The sequence below is a fragment of the Phalangium opilio genome, unplaced genomic scaffold (genome assembly GCF_054372755.1).
Source record: "Phalangium opilio isolate 3A_F unplaced genomic scaffold, DU_Popi_V2 ptg000105l_1, whole genome shotgun sequence".
Taxonomy (NCBI): Eukaryota; Metazoa; Arthropoda; class Arachnida; order Opiliones; family Phalangiidae; genus Phalangium; species Phalangium opilio.
Genome location: NW_028324207.1, coordinates 7,275,115 through 7,298,377, shown reverse-complemented (window position 1 = coordinate 7,298,377; position 23,263 = coordinate 7,275,115). Strand labels below are relative to the sequence as shown.

General features: G+C 37.0%; 1 protein-coding gene across 3 annotated transcripts in view; it reads right to left on the bottom strand.

The window, feature by feature from the left end:
• hwt (SH2 domain-containing adapter heavyweight) overlaps nt 1-23,263 on the bottom strand; it is a 271,876-nt gene that overhangs the window by 54,809 nt on the left and 193,804 nt on the right. For 2 of the 3 annotated variants that reach the window (XM_089851418.1, XM_089851417.1), the window contains exon 6: nt 15,229-15,291. The exons of the other annotated variant lie outside the window; for it this stretch is intronic. In XM_089851418.1, coding sequence (XP_089707544.1) covers nt 15,229-15,291 — 63 coding nt within the window. The remainder of the gene's footprint in view (nt 1-15,228; nt 15,292-23,263) is intronic. 3 annotated transcript variants of the gene reach the window in all.

Genomic DNA, 23,263 nt, shown 5'->3' with positions numbered 1-23,263 from the left:
TCAAAGATATCCAACTAATTTTATGCGAATCAAAGTTTATTTATTTATCTCTAAACAAAGAAAACCCAGGAAATATTTGTAAACCTAAGCAAATCATGGAAAATCAATGAAATGAGACGAATTCATGGAAATTACAAGAAATATTAGCAAGATCAGCTATAAGAGCGATGTAAATAAGGTAGTAACTTTGTGAAAAACAATGAAATAAGATGGCTTGACATGATGAGCTACAAAGTCGTGGAAAACTCAATGAATTTTCGCATCATCAACAGAAATATTGCCATGAACAGATATAATATATTGGCATACTGCCAAGAACAGATATAAAAATATTGCAATACTGCCAAGAACAGATATAATATATTGGCATAGTGCCAAGAACGGACACAAAAATATTGCAATACTGCCAAGAACGGACACAAAAATATTGCAATACTGCCAAGAACGGATACAAAAATACAATATACTGCCAAGAACAGATATAATATTTTGGCATAGTGCCAAGAACGGATATAATATTTTGGCATAGTGCCAAGAACGGATACAAAAGTATTGCAATACTGCCAAGAACAGATGAAATATATTGGCATAGTGCCAAGAACGAACACAAAAGTATTGCAATACTGCCAAGAACAGATGTAATATATTGGCATAATGCCAAGAACGGATATAAAATATTGCCTTACTGCCAAGAATAGATACAAATCAAGGCCACTAAAAATTACAAAGTCTTCTTGAATTTTATATCAAAATCTCATGGTCTAAAGAAGGAAAATTCAAAAACTATACATTGATTTCGTGAAATGTCCTGGCCCTCGGTTACGTATAAGAATGAAGAGGGGGTAAGAGCATGCGCGTAAGAGAAATGACGACATTGGAGAGAGGGAGAGAGAGAGAGCACGCGAGAGGGGGATTATATAAAAGGGGAACGGGAGTCTGAAGGAACGTGGAAGATGAGGGGAGGATGAACAGGAGACGCGAGAGGGCGCCGCGCATTCCGACGTAATCCGGAATGCCTGGAAATCATCGGGCCGCGTCGACGAGAGAGAGGCAGACGGATGGGAAAAGAAGATGGAGAATGGAGGAGGGGAAAGAGGAGAGAGGAGAGAGACGGGGATGACGACGTTGGTGCTTGCCTCCGTTGGCGCAGCCGCTGCCAATCACCAGCAACTGTGGTGCATCGCCTAGGCCACACTATACTAGATGACGTACCAGAGACGGAGGAAGAAAAACATCTATTCTAGCAGCACCCTTCACTTCAAAACTTTTGAATTTAAAGGCACGTTCCAAGAAATACAAAATAAATCTTTTTACAGAATAATATACATTTTATTAAAGACTAGCTAAGAAAACATGGCGTTACCCGGGTGCCTTAAGGGTGTAAAAACCGGGTAGAGGTTCCTGTCCATGTAGACACTAAACACTAAATAATCTTAACACCCTCCCATATCAAATATTTGCAAGAATCAAAGTTTTCAATTTCAGCAAACCGAAGTTTGATTAAGGGAAAGGGAATGCGAATTTACAATTTCATATCATATTTTACCGCGAAAGTGTTAATATGTTACGCTTTCAAGTCTCTACTTTCAAAATATCAAGTTTTTAATATAATTGAACCAAAGTTTCTATTTTTAAAATCCATTGAAAAATCACGAAAACTCAGTTTCGATATATCAATAATTTTGTCTTGTCGAGCTTGTTCGCCCGTTTGATGACATCACTATGACGTGAGGAAAAAAAGCGCGGGAATCCTATAAGCGTCGCGAGCTTCTCGCCAGTCTAAACTCTGGGTCTGATAGCGGAGAGAGTGGCACCATCTCGCGTGAAAAATATATATGTGACGTCAGCCTACGGGAAACTTTTTAGCCTTTCCTGAAAAGTGGATTTCAAATAAATTCATATGAAGCATTTTCAATGCATATTACCAAATAACCAGAAATGGGAGAATTAAAAACTTGATACTTTTGAATTTACAGAAATTAATTCTATCTTTTGTTATATAAATCATAAAAACAAACAAATTTCTCAAATATAAATATGACTTTGCATTTTGAATAAAAACATTCAATTATGTTTTTGAAATCTTTACTTTGCCTTTAACGTTGGCGCTTCAAATAAGCAAATAAGAATCCAGTAGGGGCTTCTATTCTAGACGGTTTTTTATACACACATATAAATCTAGTGAAAGGCGCCTGACAGGAGGATTACAGCACGCGCCTTATTTATACACGGATCGAAATTTCTTCACTATTGATAAAAAAATTTAATTTGTACAACAGCCAAGTATATATGTAGAGATGAGCCCGATCAGAAAGAAAGAAGGGACGAAACATTCCAACACAGTCAAAGCCGGCTTCACGTCATGAGTAAATCAACCAAGAGTAGAATACTCCGCTGTATACGCATAAATACTAACGTACTATGGATTCCCAACTTAACCTAAAAGCTGGCCAACAAATATGCGTTACACTCGCGGATGTGAGATGTCTGTTATATCTCCGGAGAATCCTGAGTGGTGGGTTTGAATTTTAGCCCATGCGCAGAGAGAAAAAATACGAATTTCCCTCTTAAGCAAGTAGTCCACTAAGCCTTGCGAAACCGTATTGTTAACGTAACGTCACGTATCGAAATACGAACAGAACGCCATCTGATAACGTTTCTTAAACGATGCTTTCGGACTTAGGTAATGGGCGCCCTCTTTCGGATGATTTACGAGCTTAAAACGGTAACGATACGGGTTCGCAAGGCCAAGTGGACTACTTGCTTAACTCCCAAGATTGGGGGAGGTTAAAAGTCGTAATTTTTCTCTGCTGATTGGGCGCCTAAGCGAAATGCCTTGTGGAAGGAATGAGATAGGCATCCATAATATATTAATATTTAAACATGTCCATGGTATCTGTTCACAACTTGCGTATGTAATAACTAACAATCAGAAAAGCCCCAACAGTTATTTACAAGAGGAGAACTTCCAAACCACCTGTATGACAAATAATATTCTGGGTTTTTATATATTCTAAAACAATTAGCCTTTAAATTAGTGATACTCCTTAACCACAATAAGACAGTCTGTTGTTCTTAAATCATTCAAAATAGACAAAATTCAATTGCAATCTCTATTGGCCCTAATAAATTTAACGAAAGTGATATAAATGCCTTCAATGAGCTTATATTATTCAACAATGAGGTTCATTTAAAAATATATGATTTACAACGCAATATTTTCACAAACTCATCAACGTCTCCTTGCTATATTTAATAACATTTACTCAAACCCCTTCTCTGTGTCCTACTTACGTATTTAGTGCTAATTTAAAACGTCATTTTGTGACACTGGCGGAAAAGTAAGGTCATCACATTTATAATGGTAAAAATAAGACTAATTTCATATTTGAAACCTTCTCAGATATGAACTTGTCTATTAGTTCCGATAATAGCACCCCTTACGAAAATATTCGCGCTGTAATCTCGCTGTACAGCATTTGGGAAACATTGACATAGTAATAAGCAAGTGGATAATACACGTATTCTCCTAAGTGATGACTCCTGGAAAATGCATTTAATTTTAGGGTTAGGCGGCGTATATGTTGCCGAAAGGGAAATTATGGGATGTGAGAAATTGGCAAGGAACGTTTTAATAAGCAAGTTCCATTAGTTGGCGCGATAATAATCGGCAGGTCTTCGCCCGGAAAGGGCATTCCAAATGATATCAACATACGCGTCTAATATACGAGGGAGTAAGGAATCGCAATTAGGTGTTAATCCCCTACCGCGAAAGCGTATACCCAATATAGTAGCCGCTCCTGCTGAACTCCGGTCAAACTACGGACTATTAACACCATTTCTACGTGTAACTTACCTCAAAGCACAGGTACTACTAAGGATATTATGTAAAATTGGAAGTATAACACGTGTCGTTATAGACTGCAAAACTTAGAAGTATGGAAAAATAATAAGCAAAATACTATTACATAACACATTACGTAAGTTTCAAAATTCACTAGTTCAATAGAGTACTCAAAAAGGGTTCTAAAATAGTAGTAAATAACTTCATAGTTTAAGTTTCGGTTTCAGATCGGTTTAGTTTAAGTTTCGGTTTGAGATCAGTTTAATTTAAGTTTCGGTTTGAGATCAGTTTAGTTTAAGTTTCGGTTTGAGATCAGTTTAGTTTAAGTTTCGGTTTGAGATCAGTTTAGTTTAAGTTTCGGTTTGAGATCAGTTTAGTTTAAGTTTCGGTTTGAGATCAGTTTAGTTTAAGTTTCGGTTTGAGATCAGTTTAATTTAAGTTTCGGTTTGAGATCAGTTTAGTTTAAGTTTCGGTTTGAGATCAGTTTAGTTTAAGTTTCGGTTTGAGATCAGTTTAGTTTAAGTTTCGGTTTGAGATCAGTTTAGTTTAAGTTTCGGTTTGAGATCAGTTTAGTTTAAGTTTCGGTTTGAGATCAGTTTAGTTTAAGTTTCGGTTTGAGATCAGTTTAGTTTAAGTTTCGGTTTGAGATCAGTTTAGTTTAAGTTTCGGTTTGAGATCAGTTTAGTTTAAGTTTCGGTTTGAGATCAGTTTAGTTTAAGTTTCGGTTTGAGATCAGTTTAGTTTAAGTTTCGGTTTGAGATCAGTTTAGTTTAAGTTTCGGTTTGAGATCAGTTTAGTTTAAGTTTCGGTTTGAGATCAGTTTAGTTTAAGTTTCGGTTTGAGATCAGTTTAGTTTAAGTTTTGGTTTCAGAGCTCTAAGTATGACGATATTTTTGATATTAAAATATTACTATCATTAATCACAAATTAGTCCAGTTTATAAATATCCCAAGAATCTTACCCAACAATACGACCCGTCACAATCTGAATAAACATCAATTACTTCCTTAATTAAATACTTACTGAAACCTAATTAATCTCATCCTGGAAACGGTACTAATTTGAACTAATAGTTTTCGCCACACCATTTTTAATCAAAAACTATCAAAATTAACAAAATGGTGCTAAATTAGGGGTTAATTATAAAGTTAAATGTTATAGAACGTTCTTAAGAGACGTATTGGATAGGGTATCGATTCCGTCCTAACCTTGAGAAGATCTGAACTAAACTACTCCTAAAACCTTCCTGTAGTGTTACTGTTATCAACTATATATGCAGTTTGGTCAAATTTGGAAACGAATTTTTTCCTAGTTATAGAACAAACACACAAGCAAACTAAGAGTTTTCTCAAAGATACAAGATACCGTTGGCGTTATTCACTTCTGATGGTGTAACATTTAGGCCGCGTTGGGCTTGTAAGTATCAATTTGATAGATGGGCCTTTCTAGAGCAATAGGATAAGAGGTTCTTCGGAATAAGGGCTACCGATCATCGTTATACTCCTTTTATTAGGTTTTATGGCCGACCGTTAAAGAGTTTGTTGTAGCAAGCAGTTCCTTCCCTTCGCTCTCCTACAACTCACCAGCTCCCATAAAATTAGCAAGGAAGGAGGTAAGGTTATTAACTTTGACCAGGCGAAAATGACTCGCAAATGAAGCGGAACCATTTTTAAAAACACGCTCAAGACAGATACAGTTAGGGTAAATTCTTATTCGTGTCACTTAAGATATGTTCACACTTGCTCGAGAGTCGGATGAAAACTCGTTTTCACACCCTTTTCATTACCAATAATCCCAGTGCAAACTCGTTTTCACACCCTTTTCATTACCAATAATCCCAGTGCAAACTCGTTTTCACACCCTTTTCATTACCAATAGTCCTAGTGCAAACTCGTTTTCACACCCTTTTCATTACCAATAGTCCTAGTGCAAACTCTTTTTCACACCCTTTTCATTACCAATAGTCCTAGTGCATATTGAAGTAACGCTTTCACTACGGGGGTCGCTCAATTTTCGACGGCGAAACCTAGCGCCATTTTTAACGGTGCAATGCTGCCAGACACTTTTCCCCAGTTAATTTTGGCCTGATTATCGGCTGCTATTCTTTTCGTTTACAGACACAGAACATGATATATATTTTATTTTGTGGATAACTTAAATTTTGTAAGCAAAATTTAATTAAGTTGGAAACCTCAATCTTCAAACGTTCAAGAAAATAGTAACCCCTTAAAGAATACAGCATAGACGCTGGAAATTTTAAAATTGTGCCCTCTAGTAGTTCACTAAGCAATGAAGCAGACCATAATCAGTTACCAAAACCACAGCCCACGCGCTCACGAACGTAATCGAGTTAGCTTTGCCTAAACCGAATCCCTCTCTACATAAATGGCGGTCGATCACGTGACCATATTGGTCCTGCGGATAACGCTGCGAAATTATTGAGTCTTCAGCGGTGCATAAATGGACTAATACTATCCGAAGTGATTTCTATTCAAGGTGTGCCTTTTAAGTCTCGTCTAAGTATATTATTTTAATTAATTTGCAAAGTATTGCAAAGACGTTTTCCGCTGTTGATTCAGTTTAAAACGTTACTACGTTCAAAGCTATTTTGGCCAGGGCTGTTGATTTTTTGATTTCTTCCAAAAAAATCATAAAAATCGATTTTTTTATTTAAATCGGATTTTTTGGATTTTTATTGATTTATTTGATTTTTTTGAAATTTATAGAACTACTAGTTAGTAAATTACCAAAATGAAAACTTTTGAGGCAAAATTAACCAAAAGCAAAATAATCATGACATTTAAGCAGCTATTGGATATTTTCTACCCAGTTATTCTTTTCGTTACTATTCAAATGCTTCTACAAAAAGACTAGCTTGACCGCTATTTCATTTCCTAGCCTATTACGAATCTTACTCCAGTTAAAATTGACCACGTGAGTGGCAAGACAAACTGGAGTTCTGGGAAAAACTTAAACTGAAATATGCCAAAACCATGGTTGTTTTTAATTATTGGTCTTTTCTAGTTAAGTTTCTAAAACTATTTCTTGGAATCTTAGAAAACATTATTTTAAAAATAAAAATAAATACTTGATTTTAATCAAATGATTTTTTTTTTTAAAAATCGCTTGATTAAAATCAGTGATTTAAATCCAACTTATTTAAATCAAACAACCCTGATTTAGTCAAGCCTAGTGTGCGCTAGCAAAATAAGTTGACGAGAATTATGTTAATGAAAAATGAGTTACGCGATTGGTCGAAGGTACTAATATAAAATTATCCCTGAAATTTCAAACTAATTGTAATTTTAAAATCATTCTGCGTTATTTCTCGGATTTTTTGTGATTGTGCAGATTGGTATTATAATTAATAGTAGAAGAATCTATAAAAACAACCACTTGAATTTCCATTTCACCCTCCCGTTAAAGGCGATAATGTAACGAGAGTCGCTTATGAATGATGGATAGGATGTTATTTCGGCAACGTCTATAGGTAGGTAAGTATACTCGGGATTTAACAGCTTCCAGAAGTCCCTTTAATATATAAGACGGGCAGTTTGCCAACCTAATCGAATGACCCCCTTCCAAATTAACTTATTCGTTCCGGAAGGCTGTTAAATCGAATGGAGACGAATTAAGGACGGACGATTCGCCATAAATTACGACGCACCAAACTCGAGAATGGCCGAGGCTTAATCGTGTTACGCTTCGTGTAGATCTTTCATGGATGGGAGCGTAATATTAAACTTACGGACTTTTAACGAAGATTTGCGGTTCTACAAATTTATAAATATCTAAATATTGATTTTATTTAGAAGACCTGCAAGGACGATATGGAACACTAACTAAAATGAGGGAACGTTTTATTCCGACGTATTACATTTTCAAGCTAAGCTACCCGGCGTTGCTTGGTTGTTTTAAAGAATAGGAAATCGGGACAGGCTTCCTGTCTATGTAGAGACCTAACAGTTCAGGTAACATAACATTATACCTTAAAATAACGGCCTTTTACTAAATATGAAAGGAAAAATATTAAATAAAAATAAATAATTTCTTATTACGAAATAATTAGCATTTAATTAGTCTTAAAAACCAGGGTTACTGAGCCACCCGCCATTGGTTCAGCGGCGTCTGCTATAACGAACCACTTACCCCGACGGGATTGGTTGAATTCTCAAGAGTAGGGGTAATAGGGCCTAAACGTTATAATAATAATCTAGCTTTATTTCGTGTCCATAACACCCAGTGGGCTATGTTTCATAGGGTCATGACTTCAATGCATAGAGAGGTGGTGGTTAGCCCTATGCCACAGCTAACCTACAGCGCCCTATACTAACTATTACAATTAACCTCGCAAGTTTTAATGAAAAGGAGAAACCGGGTTAGATCGCGGAGGAAAACACCTTAAGCAAGTGGGGAGATAATTTGCAAACTACGCAGAAGGGTTTTTCCCAGGCTTTTCATGCGTTGCCACAGTCCGGGATCGAACCCGGGACCCTCTTGCTGCGAGACGAAAGTGCTAACCACCCCACTAGACCATGACGTTGCTAACAGGATCCATGGCCAGGGCCCAGGAGCTATTAGTTTTCAATTATTTGCCTATAATCACGAATTATTTAATAATTTCCTAATATCTTGAATTATTCAATAGTTTCCTATAATCATGAGTGCTTTTTGTACTCTTTTCTGTTATATTAGAATAATCTTTCATTTTGAAAATCATCATTGCGGCAATGGGAATTGCCTTACTTGTTATTATAACGTGGTTTACGGTGCATTTCACATATTCCCGCGTATAAAGCTTCGGAGACCAAAAATGAAATTTTCAGAGGACGCTTAGTGTTAAATGAAATTAAAAAGAACGATAGGTTTCGCCATAGAAATATTATTGGTAAATAGGTCACGAAATGGTCATTTTCACTTCTAGAAATGGCTCGAAAAAATCCAAGGAAGAAAAATAAGTCTTACTGGCGAGAATGAGACGAAGGATCTATACAAAGATACCGCGTTTCCATGGCAACCGAAAAGGAAAAGAAGAGAAAGAAAGTTACAATCGGCAAAGAGAAGTTCCAACTAGCATACAACTGCTTGGACTTTGTCCCTCGGCCAGTTCAAAGAGAACATACCAAGAGGACTACGCATTATTTAAAAACCTCGAGTTCTAGTCCGGTCAGTGTCGTGATCGTGTGCAGTGTCGCTTTTTCAGTAGAATTTCAAAATGAGAAACACAAAATATTTTCCACTTTTCCTTGTTATATTGTTGATTTCATTATTCGTCTTTTAATTTTTGTCATAAACTGATTCATTTGGTAACGCCAAGGCACGGATCTAAAATCATTACAATCTTTAAGCAGACGACATATTCCAACCAATGAGAGGTGTACCGAATAAGCCAATCATCAGCCAAAAAAAGCCTTGGCAAGGGCTTCTTATTCTACTCCTCCATATATATTCTCTTTGATGCAACTATTCCGACTTTTTCCTTTGGTCTGTTCATCCACATTTGTGTAGTACTACTTTATCCGCTATGAAGGTTAACATTATGCATTAATACGCCCTATATTTCCCTACAGTGTCCTGGAATAAAAGTCTGGTTTCCGACACAAAAATAAGAAATCGGTCACCGAAGTTGCATTTGAAATACCACTTTCTTTTCTTGTCACCTAGCAGACGGGACCAGCCCGCAACCGTCCACGAAAAGATTATTTGGCTATGCTATATATCAAACATTCCTCAACCCCAGGTTGTGTTAGGACTATTTCGGGGCCAGAAAGAAAACGGGGTAATAGGTAGTTACAGAAATAAGTAACGTTATAAGAAAAGTATCAAAAGGCTCAAAGTTATTTGTACGTTTCGTTTGGGGCCACGAAAGAAAAGATGCAACATTTTCCGCCATTTTAATTTGACCTCTTTTTCTTTCTGAAGGTTAAATGATGCCACGATTTTGTTATAAATTGGTCGTTCCGCTTGATTTTACTTTCAATTGTTCAACATTTTACGAGGTCAAACGAAGAAGTAATTTTAGTGATCCCAGCAAAGTGAGCTTAGTGGAAGACGAATACAACTCATTTACTTATATCCTCGCACCGGCCTTAATATTAATATCAGGTAACCTTGAAATACCACTAATAATGCAGACCCAAATTTTTTACATCCCCAGGAGCCTAGGTTAATAAGGAGGTCTGAAATTTACCCAATGATTCGATTTAATAGTCCCAATCTCCATTTGATAATGAATTCCAGCGTTTTCTATCGATAAAGAAATAAACCAAGTTTTCCAATTCCATGTAAGTTTAATAAAATCTATGACATCAGTAGATTAGATTTTACTATCCTCAATGCGTCACTTACTGCTATAATGTAACTTATGATAAAGTACGCACGACAACGTATGGCGTTTCCAATTCAAAGAAAAAACCGACACTCCCTTATCACAAAAAAAAAACAACAACATTTGATTCAGAGAAATCTCAGAAAAGCAACCTAAATAGTCACTAAGGCTCCGGTATCTTAGATAAAGGCTGCAACACATTTTCAGTATTGAACCGAATATTGGTCTTTGCCTCGGTGGTAGTCTTAGTATTCGTCCAATGGCTAGTAGACGGAATTAACTTTGATTAGTGAGCACTAAAGACTTACAAGGTAGATGGAAAGTAAAAAGCTGAAGATGTGTGCTAAACTTCAAAAGAGCAAAATGACAGTCACAAAACCCATTCCGACTCATGGGCTTACTGATAATCAGCCCGGCCTATTGACCACTTTCAGGGTTGAAAATGCCCTTCATCATTTTAATCGGATACACGAAAAGTACTAAAAACTTCCAGCGGGTTACTAGTTTGGACAGAATAGATACATAGGTTTCATCTACTTGTAATATTTAACTTGGCATTTTCTAGGCCTTTTTGCTTCAACTAAAAGGGAGGGGTTGTAGAAACCGTCAACCCTGACGTCACATCTAATGTATTTGAACTTAGAAGCCAAGTAGCATTGACGTAGCTATTGACCTATGCGCATGGAAGCCGAGTGTAAACAATTTATTTGTGCGTTGTGTGAACGAGAAAACCTAGGGTGAATTTTAATAACCAATGAGATGCGGGGAAGGAGTTTTAACAAAGTTTTATGCCCTTCCCCTAACATTCAATCCACCCCAAAAAATAAACAAGTTGGCATGGTCTAGTCTCCATCTAAGGGATAGGATCACGTGACTAACAAAGTTGACTGCAGTACCATCTCTCGTAATCGTTGAGCGATGAAAATAAATCTCTTATTATTCTGATTGGGTTAGAGTCTGACTCTTGGCGTAAAACAGGTTCTGCGCATGGCAAAAATCAAGCCAATCAGGTTATCCCTTTCTCACCTCAAAACCCGAGCTCGATATCTGAACCGGTTTAGAGTCTGACTCTTGTGGTAAAACCGGTTCTGCGCATGGCAAAATCAAGCCAATCAGGTTATCCCTTTCTCACCTCAAAACCCGAGCTCGAGATCTGAGCCGTTATAAAAATTCAAAAGATTTGCTGGTTGGGTCTATTAGTATGGGGTCTATGACTTCTTATTGATTCCAAGCAGAAGTACTCTATGTATTCCTGCATGGTTTGGAAAATAGTCGCTCCTATTCCAAGATGTGTGGACCCGAATTACGAAAGAAGGGGAGTTAGAAACTGTCGGTATATTTCTGCTTCAAGGAGGGCGCTTACTGTCACCTTAAGAAGGGAAAGTACATTGAAGTGCATTACGAAAAAGGGTTAGAAGAGAAGAAAGAATTCCGTAAGAAAGTAGGTTTTTTCCTACTAGCCTAGATGTTCTTCTCGTACTGGAATCAATCTGTTTCAGTCCGTAAATAGGATCCGGGAACATGGAGAGATCTTTTCTAATGTTCCCATCACCATCACTCTTTTATTGCTGTAGAGTTTTGTTCGAATCAAAAGAGGAAAGGTTCAATTCAAACTTTTTTTTGGAAATTTAAGAACCCGAATTGTATATTGAGAACTTTTTACACAATGTACGATTTGAGGCACTACATAGAATGTTTTTTAGTCTAAACTACCGGCGCTGTCCCGGTATCTTAAAGAATTTCCGGTCTATGTAGACACTAAGCCCTAAATAGACTTAGAACTAAGCATTAAGTGTTTTTTGTTATTTTTAAACTAGGCCTACTCTTTTAGAAGTTTAAAATTCAATAAATGATGCTAATTTTGGGTTTAATAATAAAGCTGGGACGTTACGGAACGATCTCAACTGGTTAAATGCTAGGGGTTTGCCTACGTTCTAACCTTGAGAAGAACTCAACCAAAGTGATATCCAGCATGGAGTTTGGTCAAATTCGGTGCACATTAAAAAATACAAATGAACAAACCGTATTGCCAATATAATATGAAACTCGGAAATTACGATTAGGTAACGTTAACATCTTCATGTGTTAGTGTTAATAAATACCACAACAATTTTAAACCATGTAATCCTCAAAGACATTTGAATGAAATTTCAGATTGAATATAAATTGTAACTTGCCACATTTCAACTATATAATATATATATAGAATTAGAACTTCCATCGAAATGTTATAAAGAATGAATAGATTTTACTGATTCGACTAATATTTTTGTAGCACCCTAGGAGCGAGGCTGTGAGGGCACTCGGCGTTGCCCGTCAGCCCGTCGGGATATTTTTTATTACTTTTCGTGCGGACATTATTCCATAAAGAAGGGTTTTTAAGTTTTTGGCCGCCATTCAAAAGGATGGCAACAAATCGAACCCAAAAGACCATTCAGCCCGTCTATAGGTTAAAGGAAACCAGTTTACTAAATATTTGTGAAATCGTTTGAAACGCGCGGACTTTGTTGCATAGAGAAAATGTTTTACATTTCTGGGCGCCATTTATTAAGATGGCGGTGGATTGGAAAAATCTTTCTTAGTACGCGCCTACTACTTATGATTAACGTTCGTGCAAATTTTCAGCCTTCTATGGCAAGCGGTTTGGGCTGGGCGTTGATTATCAGTCAGTCAGTCAGTCAGTCAGGACTTTGATTTATATAGATATAGATAACTGCCGTATACGATAATTTTTCCCAATTGCAGGTCCTATTTTACCCTGTCTCCAAATTAATCGTTTTCCCAATGTACCAAAGAAACATAAAAAGTAAGACACTAAATTAAATAAGTAAATTGAGGTGAGCTTACTAATAAAACATGATTTTAATGCTATTCCCAAATTTTGATATCCATCCCATAGTCTCGAAAATCCACTATCTATAACATGGAATTCCTGAAGCAATAAGTCAATGCAGCAGTAATATTAAGTATAACATTACGAATTTCAATAGCAAAGCTCCGCGATTTTTTTTAGCTATAAATATTTTTAATGAGATACTCTCTCACCGTTCCAAATGTAAAGAAAAAGTGCAGCAATTAGTGATTCCCAATTTAAAAACGATAAGATTCTGCTTCTCAAAGAAGATGCCCCAAAGGCGTATTACGGCTTTATTCGGCGTCATACAGTCTTTATATAACTCCAAAGCAGTGTCCGTAGCACTGGGTAGTAATGTTGACATTTAACAAGTATTAAAAGTGTAACAGAAGTATTTGATATTATGCTCCACTATCCTTTCCACAAATTACAATATAAAACATTTTCATGGAAATTCAAAACAGAATTAAAACGCAATTAAAAGAGTGTTACTTCACTGTGAACAGTGATAGATTTAATTTTAGAAGTAGGAATTTAAAACGTTTAGTATTTACTTCAGTTATTCCGACTCATAGCCCACCCAGTATAGAGCCCCTCCCTCCAACAGTACGTAACGAAAAGTTTAAATTACCTTATTGGCTCACTTAAACTACGTTTTGATGACGTTGCTGACGGGGAGGGCGAAAAATAGTGACGTAATTCCTTTTTACCTCTGTCGCTATGACCCATCCGCCTCTCCTTGCCCGGGAAGGGGGTCCCGGACTTTGACGCGCGCCCAGATTACTCTGTTTTCCATTCCTACTTCTAAAATTAAATCTATCCCTGCTGTAACCATTGCCTGCCCTGTAAATCACGCAATCACTTTATTGCCGAAAATATAATACACTAATCAACCTCAGTTCGGTACCCGCTAGCTCAGCATCTCATAATCGAAATATAAAAGCTTGGTTAAATTTAGCATAGATGTCGCCTTTGCGGTAAAAAGTCAGTAGATATGAATCTTGGTGATCTAGCTACCTTCATTCGAAATATCCTCGAAACAGCAGGCACTTCCAACTGGCAACCCTCCATCCAGGGGTCTACGTATAATGCTTTTTTTAGCTAAAGCAAAATGCTTTTTTAAAGTGAGGGGAAAACTAAATATAATCATCACGTAGAATCAACATTTTTAATGATCAAATTCGAAACGTACTTTCATCTTTATTTTAGAACCGGTTCTAACGAAGTATCTAACAGCAAATCAGAAAGGAATAGAGTGGGTCTATTCCCTAAAAAAAGTGAAGGAGTGAAAGAACATTTTCTCAGATGAAAAAACGAATTAAGAATCAAGATGGTGAAGCCACGTTCACAAACTCGCGTTTGTTAGGCATATTATTTTGTTAAAATCGAACAGTTAAAAATTTGTCCCTCTGGGTTGCTAGGCCTTGGTTCTAACTTGCAAAAACAAATTGCCCTCGTAATGAAAAACTCCATAGATTAACATTACATGATCGGATTGAGTATAAATAAAAGCAGATGTAAGATGAGACTAGAAGTAAAGAGCTCTAGCATCGGTAGTAGATCCTGGCACTAGTGAACAAATTTGAGGATTTTATGCCGCTTCCATCGCGCCTACACTAAAGAGAAAACAATGGGTCGAGTTCCAAAAATATTTCCTACCCCCTTCCCCTCAACCTAAAGCCGCGGAACACGGACACGGGTGTTTGAATCTAGTTCGGCCCTCTACCGCCGCGAGCGTCTCACGTTTTGGAGGGAAAATTCAAAAACCGCTACCAGAGGGCCAACCGTTGGTGTGTTATAAAAGGGAGTCAGATCTTATCTACAAGAACCTACCGGCCGTGTAGTATGACTTAATGAGCTCTCAAACGTCTTTACCACATTCAAAGAAAATCTTACAATTCCTTAAAAAATCTATTATTTGACAAAATTTGAACCATTTAGCTGCTAGAATTAGACTGAGTTTAATGAAGAAAATCCAACAGTTGAAATTTAGAGCTACCCAAGTTACTTATAGCAATTGGAGCCGTTTTTCAGCCAAAACAAAGCTTATTTTGATAAAAAAATGTACCGGGAAATGAACCAACAATGAACAATGAAAAATGTAGAGTTAAGACTTTAAGCATTGGCGCGTTTAACTCCTACCAAAATAATTTCCTTCTTTGTAAAGTAACACAAAGAAATTAAAACAATTGTTTCACTCACCCAATGACCCATGTTGTCCATCAGTTGTCCTTTGTGAGTCTCTTTCTCCCGAAACTTTAAGAACTGCAATTGAAAAGAAACAACGAACCTTAGTGACTCGAAATGGAAACAAATCTTTGCAGACGATACTCTGAGATGACACCAAAATATCTACTACCCAAGTACCCGAAGTTCACTCTTTCGAAATTCAAATTAATAAAAAAAAATTTTTTTTATCTAATTGTGCTGATGATAACCCTGACAAAAATTTATTTTAGATTCAGCAATTGATACATTTTTGGCCATAGGTTTTAAAATAACTTTATTGGTAATACTTTATCTACCACACACGCCAGTAAGGTCCAGATGTTTCCGGCAGTAGAGACTTATTAAGGAAGTTTTTTCCAGCCTTCGGCCATCTTGGAAAATAGCGACCAGAAATGTGAGAAAATCTAACTTACGGAATAACGAACGTTCGTTTAACCAATTTCACTAATACGTATAAAAACTTACAATAGTATTAGTCGATTTGAGTTCCGAAGCGGCGGCGTTACTTCAATATGGCCAGGAATAATTTACAAGTGTTACAAAGAGAGACACGATACAGGGATGCCAGATTGAAAACCTTCAACCCGCCAAAATCAAATTGGAAACAAGCCCAAAAAACCGCCAATCGGTATTTCGAAGAGAAGCCCAAAAACTGACTAAGATCTAAACAATCCAGCCCAAAAACCAGCCAAAAATTTATCGTGAATATTTGGAATTAGTTTTTCTTTTAGAAATTTCAATGCATATTACATACTGACACCGTCTTTAACACCCAAAACTAAATGAAAACACTTTATTTAACCAAAAATTTACGAATTTTTAGGCAACACAAATGGTTTGACAGTACCATTTGTCAGTTTTTTGGGCCTTTTAATGATTTTCTCCCATTGGCGGTATTTTAAGTACAGAAAGCCAAAGAAAAACCCCGACAAGCCCAATTTCCAGCCAACAGCCAACCCTTTTATTTCCAGCCAATATTTTAGAGAAGAAGCCCAATTGGCGGCTTTCCAGCCCAATATGGCAACCCTGGACACGAACTACAAATCTTTTCCAGCAAAATAAATAGAACCATGACCTCAAAAGCCACTAAAATGGCGAGTAGACTTTTAGAAATATTTCGATTTTGAATCAACAAAATAAAACAATCTATTAGGATCAATTTACTAAAACTGTCAAAAATTTAGGATACCAGAACTTAAACCCTACAATCGTATCCCTTATAATAAGCAAACTTTCTTATTGACAACCATTAATCACTTACGATATTATTGAATTAATTTTAGAAACGTCCCTTTTGAAAACTTTTCACGATTCTTGTCTTGTTAAAATTAATATAAGACAAATAATTCACGGTGGAAATATTACGCGACTGTTTGAAATTATTAAAGTATACCACTACATTAATCCCCAGCTTGTCGTTCGTATATTTGAATAGGAATCTCGGTAATAAACTATCCCCTATGCAATATTTAATTAGAATTTGAAATATGTAGGCTTTAGCCTATATTTAGAAGACTGGCGCCAATACAGACTGATAATGAATGAGCTTTTGTGAACTCGAGAGAGAAAGAGCAAGGCTTTAGAAACAGAATTAAGTGAACGAAGCGACAACCCAATTTCGAACATCGACACAATGAGAAATGAGTCCATTTCCCAGCCAAAATTATATTAATAGATACGGGAAAGGTAATACCAAGAAGTGATATCTAGTTTATTAGGGAGAAGGTATAAATTCGCCTCCACATTTCCAGCTCTTTATCTCCAGTCCAAACGTAGGTCAGGACTTAATCCCCATCTCTAAATTACAACCAACTTCTCATTGGTTCTTGAAAACTCACGTCAGCGCGACGTGAATGACGAAAATTACGTATTTTCCGACTGAGGAGAGTGTAGCGAAATAGCCCGGGGCCTCCTTTTACGTTCCCCCTTGTATTTTGAAAGGGGGACTGGGATTATGGCGGGCAAATACTTAGGCATCTTATACCTTCTCCCTAGTAAACTAAATATCACTTCTTGGTAACACGTATCAAAGTTAACGTAACTTGAAGTCTTCCGCTTATAAAGGCCAACTAAGGCCTTTTTCGGGACTTGGCAAGTCTTGTATTCATTTAAAGGAATGGATTAACATTACAATGATCGTTTTAATTCGAAATAGCGTATAAATTATTTCAAATTAAATCTAAAGCGTCAAGATTTGTTAAATCTCAAAGGGATTTCGATGAAATTTAGGATTGGGTATATATTAAAAATTCGTTTCCACTAAGGAGCTGTCCACATATTACGTAACACCAAAAAAAGAGGCAAAATCTTGAATAACCCCTCTTCCTTGTAACATAAAATAACACACCCTTAACTTTCGCTACCGTTGCGACTAATTACGGAGCAAAAGTCATAATGAAACATCATTTGTTACTTCCATATCATTAAAGGGAATGAGAAGCTTCGTTTGAAAAACCTCTGATTTATACAACAAAAGATAGAATTAATTTCTTTGAATTCAAAAACATCAATCTTTTAATTCTCCATTTCTCGTTATTTGGCTGCAATATGCATTTGAAAATGCTTCATATGAAATTATTTGAAATCCACCTTATATGAAAGGCTAAAACGTTTCCCGTAGGCTGACGTCACAGATATATTTATCACGTGAGATGGTGCCACTCTCTCCGCTATCAGACCCAGAGTTTAGACTGGCGAGAAGCTCGAGACCCGTATGGAATTTCCGCACTTTTTTTTCCCACGTCATAGTGATGTCATCAAACGGGCGAACAAGCTCGACAAGACAAAGTTATTGATATTTAGAAACTGAGTTTTCGTGATTTTTCAATGGATTTTAAAAATAGAAACTTTGGTTCAATTATATTAAAAACTTGATATTTTGAAAGTAGAGACTTGAAAGTGTAACATAATACTACTTTCGTGGTAAAATATGATATGAAGTTGTAAATTTGCATTCTCTTTAAGAGGACAATCAAAATAGGATCCATAACGTCCTCCATGAATAACAACAATTTTTCACTCGTGGTATATAAAAGTAAATAAAATTCATGTAAAAGAGAAAATCAACTTAAACACAAATTTCTCCTCTTAGGTCAAATAGTGTTTTCCCGAAGTAGGGATAAATAAACTTAGGTCAAATAATTTTTACTCTAATTAGGCCTATATCAATTTAAAGTAAAAAGTAAATCAATTTCAGGTAAACAGAGTTTCACTAGCAGTAAATCAAATTACACCCGAAATTACAAAGACTTCAATGGGTAGGAGACGATTGTGCTGAATTTACCAACTTGTTTTATATTATTATTAGATACAGTAACAGATATTTCGCTAGAAATGCGTCACAGCGGGGCATCATAGAAGCAAACTTGATAGAAACGGGGATTGTGGGGCGTCGTACGAGCAAAGCAAAGCATAGCGTAGGGACCCCGAGAGTCTATGAGGGATGCTTTCCTAATCCTATATCGAGATAGAAATGAAAACAAATCGAGGTTTACGTGGAAGGACTTAAGAAAGCCCATGGCCACCCCGTTTCCGGACAAAATAGATATACCTTCAGGCGAAAGACCGTTCTAAACCCAAAGTACGACAAAGTCAAATAAAGGCCCGGGGCTCGAGTAGCGCGCCAGAATCTCCAACGGATTGCCGGAAGCTAAGCTTCACGAGCCTTGGAGAACTCCAAATGGAACAACCCGAATCTACAGGAGCATAGACACCACTGTAATTTTACTAGCAGAGACTTGTTTCAACTGGACTGAACACAAAGAAAACTACAGCGTGGCTTTTAAGGATCAATGCAGGTTGAGCGCAGTACTGGGGTGGCGTAGCGGTTAGCTCTTTCGCCTCGCAGCAAGAGGATCCCGGGTTCGATCCTGGACTGTGGCACCGGGTGAAAATCTGGGAACAAATCCTTCTATTGCGGAATACTCTTATTAATTGAAGGGAGAGCTTATTTAATTTAAAGCTTATACTTAAAAACCGACTGAAAAAATTTCTAAGTGATTTTTGCCTATTTGGCTAGGCGCTAAATATTTTCTAAGTATTTTTACTTTTTACCTATTTGGCTAGGTTCTAAATTTTACCACTTTTTTGCGGTGCTAAAGTGACGAGATCTTAAGGGTTTGAATTCTTAAAAGCAAGTGATTTTATTTGTACAATTTCTTACAGAGGAAAAGTAGTTTTTCTTTAAAGGGGACCACCCCCAGATCGAAAAACCCCGTACGTATCACCCACGTCGCAGGTTATTTTCCATTTGGAATTTTTTCAAGGTACCCAAATCTTACAAAAATAGTTTTCTTTTCTTAGGGGTTGTTTGGTTTCTCCACAACCTGTTTTCAAATTTTAGAGGGTGCTTTTTAAACGTTGGGTTTTATGATACAAAAGGGTGAGGGGTTACAATTAATTTTTTAACACCTTCTGCGTAGAGTTTGCAAGTTCTCTCCCCGCTTGTTAAAAGGAGTTTTCCTCCGCGGTCTAACCCGGTTTCTCCTTTCCATCAAAACTTGCAGAGGTTAACGGTAATAGTTAGTATAGGGGGCGCTGTCGGTTAGCTGTGGCATAGGGGCTAACCACTACCCTCCTATGCATTGTAAAGGGACCCACCTGTAAACAAGCCACAGGCTTAGTGTGGAAATCCCTTCATAGACAAAAGCTTAGATTAGATTAAATTCCCCCATTTGCACAGCATTGCAGTGTGCATAAAATTTAAGAATGGTACACGTAACTTAAACAAGATGGTCTAGCTCATAATTAAGCTCGTTTACGTAACTCTTAATTTTAATACACAGTTCTCAGACTAAAAGGATTGATACCATTTAGACCAGGAGAAAAGGCTACTTGACGGACAAAGTGCAGTACAAAGTTGCTTGGTCTCCTGGTGTAAATGGTATCAATCATTCTAGTCTGTAAACTATGCATACATCGGTTAAGGGGTACCTGTTTTCTTAGGCTATAATGTAAGGTGAATCATTCACACGCCGCTAGGAGCCAGAAGTACTATTTAAAATTAATGAACGAAACGAACGAACAAAACATCTTCTACTTCTTCTTCTTCAACACACCAGGTCAAATTAATAGTCCATCGTACGATGTGGCGAAAAATTTGGTTTTGGACCATTTTAATAATTACTTTTATATTTTTCGATATTTTAAGCACTTCCACAAAATTCCATGTGACTTTTATAAGCTACATGATTATATTTAAAATTTAAAAAACGTTACCTACAACAAAAAATGTTCGAAAACGGTTTGGAATATGGTTTGAAGAATATTCTTCTGACAATCAAAACCCTTCAACCAACCTCCAAAGCCTACTTCATTACAGCGTAACCACTACATCAGGGTTCAAATTAAAAAAACCCAGCCCAAAAAACCCGCGGGTTTTATTGGGTTTTACCCACCACAAAAAACTCACTAAAAAACCCACTTAATAAAACCCATCACTAAGATGTTGAATTTTGATGCTAGAATATATTCATTTTAAAGTTTTTTTTTTAAACATTTGTTGTTTTAGCTTTAAAAGTACTATATAATAATGTTTATCATTTTTAATGAAACATTTTAAGACTTTTTTATTAAGCAGTTGCCTTTTGAATGTCAATTTCTACCATGCACGCAACTGCTAAAAAGACCCGGGGTTTTTTGAACCCTGCAATACATACGGAGATGATCTGTATAACCGTTTCTTTCCCGACTGTAACTAGTCCATGAAACGGGAGTGGGTAGGGGGGATGAAGGAAAATAGAGCGTGAATTCGGTTGGTTGGGAGAATAATCCTAACCAATGTTAAAAGGCCATTTTCTTTGACATGATACAGAAATATAATCCAGCCGCCGTTGACGGCCCCTGCCGTACCAAGCTTGGACCCTGAAGGATGCTCGACCAGACCAGACCGAAGTCCAGGGAGCGAAGAAGAATGAGATGGTGAACGATTCGTGTAAAGGACAAGAAAAACAAGGGAAGTTCAGACAACTTATCCCCACGACGACTATCTATTACACGGGATAATAGATCGCGTGATCTACTTTCTTTCACCCAATCACTCTCCCCCTCTTTTCTCTCTTACATAATAAAAAGGTTAATGTGCCGTGATCAAATTCCGCTAACTTGAATGCGGTATTTATATACTAAAAAGGTCAAGGCGAACGTCATAATCGATTAGGACTAATTTGGTTCTTTGCTCGAATACATTTTTTGGAGTTGAAAGTACTGCAGAAAATTGTTTATCCTTAAAGGGTATGCGAAATTACAATTTCATTTCATATTTACCACGAAAGTGGTATCATGTTACACTTTCTAGTCTCTACTTTCAAAACATCAAGCTTATAATACAGGGTGTTACAAAAAGATGTGTCACAAATTCAGGGGCGCATTCTACGGGTCAAAACAAGACTAAGTCACCAAAGAACTATGGTCCAAAACTGAACACCCGCGGAGATACGGGCCATCAAAGTATCACGTAAAATGCGATGAATTTTCCCTTCAAGTGAAGCGACGAATATGGCTTGACCATTTTGTTTACAATTAATTGGTCATAATTGAAAAAGATTCGATATTTAAGAAACGATCGATTCTGGGGGCAGAGCTAAAAGCATTTTAGACCAAAAAATTAAACATTTAATTTGGCAAAGTGTTTTAATTTGGCCTAAAGTTACAACGGCGTTTTCAGATCGCTGTAGTTGCTGAGTGGCTTGGTGGCTTGGTTTTTCATTCATTAAAACGATGGCCCATTCAACTTCTTTGTCAAGCCAACGAGTAAATCGCTTTTACGTGTAAGCAAGAGCGCCTAGTTATTGGAAAGATGTCGTGACAACGGCATGAACCTAGTAAAACCGGCGTTTTTAACCAGACCGTGGTATTATTACCCAATCTCGCATTTCTGTTATCGAACCCCTGTGGAAGTTACGTTTGCCATCGAACATTCGTGGATATCTGTGTCGTGGGACATTCTTCTAAGACAGATTCACTATCGGCCACGTATGCAATAAATGACGCATACGGCGACAAACGACCAAAGCTATTTCCCACGTATTTTACTATTTTTACTATTTCAGTATATTAATAATCTAAGCTTTTCTTTGAAACTATGACCACAATAATTCCGTGGCTTATTTACAGGTGGGTACCTATATGCAAAGAAGGGTGGCCCAGTCTGCCACAGCTAACTAATTGTGCCCTATACTAACTATTACCGTTAACCTCAGCAACTTTGGATGCAAACTAGAAACCACGTAACACCGTGGAGGTAAACATTTTGAACAAGTCGGGACATAACTTGAGAAGAGTGTGTTCCCAGGTTTTCACCCGGTGCCACATTCCGAGATCGAACCCTCTTGCTGCGAAGCGAAGCCACCCCATTTTATAATGACACTTTTCACATTATTTTCAATACTCTTATCATTATTTTTATTGAGTTAAGACCATAAAGTTTCAGTGGACTATAAATTTCAATTTGTAGTTAATATCCATTCTAAAGATGGAATCACTTTGTGAACCATAAATTTCAACTATACGAACTAGGCATAAAATTCCAAGTATTTTCAACACATCTTGCAAAGAGACGAGGGCTCCGACATATGATTTCCCAAGAAGTTTTGTAATTTCATCGCACTTTTTTTTTTCAATTTTTCCGAATTACGTCCAACTTTTGCGATTTGGCGAAATACGTCCAACTTTTGCGATTTGGCGAAATACGTCCAACTTTTGCGATTTGGCGAAATACGTCCAACTTTTGCGATTTGGCGAAATACGTCCAACTTTTGCGATTTGGCGAAATACGTCCAACTTTTGCGATTTGGCGAAATACGTCCAACTTTTGCGATTTGGCGAAATACGTCCAACTTTTGCGATTTGGCGAAATACATACAACTTTTGCGATTTTGCGAAATATACTCGAATAGCTTAAGGACTTTCAATTAAATATCCAGCCCCTCGGATTTTTTCTCTTTTGTTTGTTTCTGAAAATAAACTTTAAATCGAAGTTTTGTGGGCGTTGGAAGTAAAACGCGGTAAA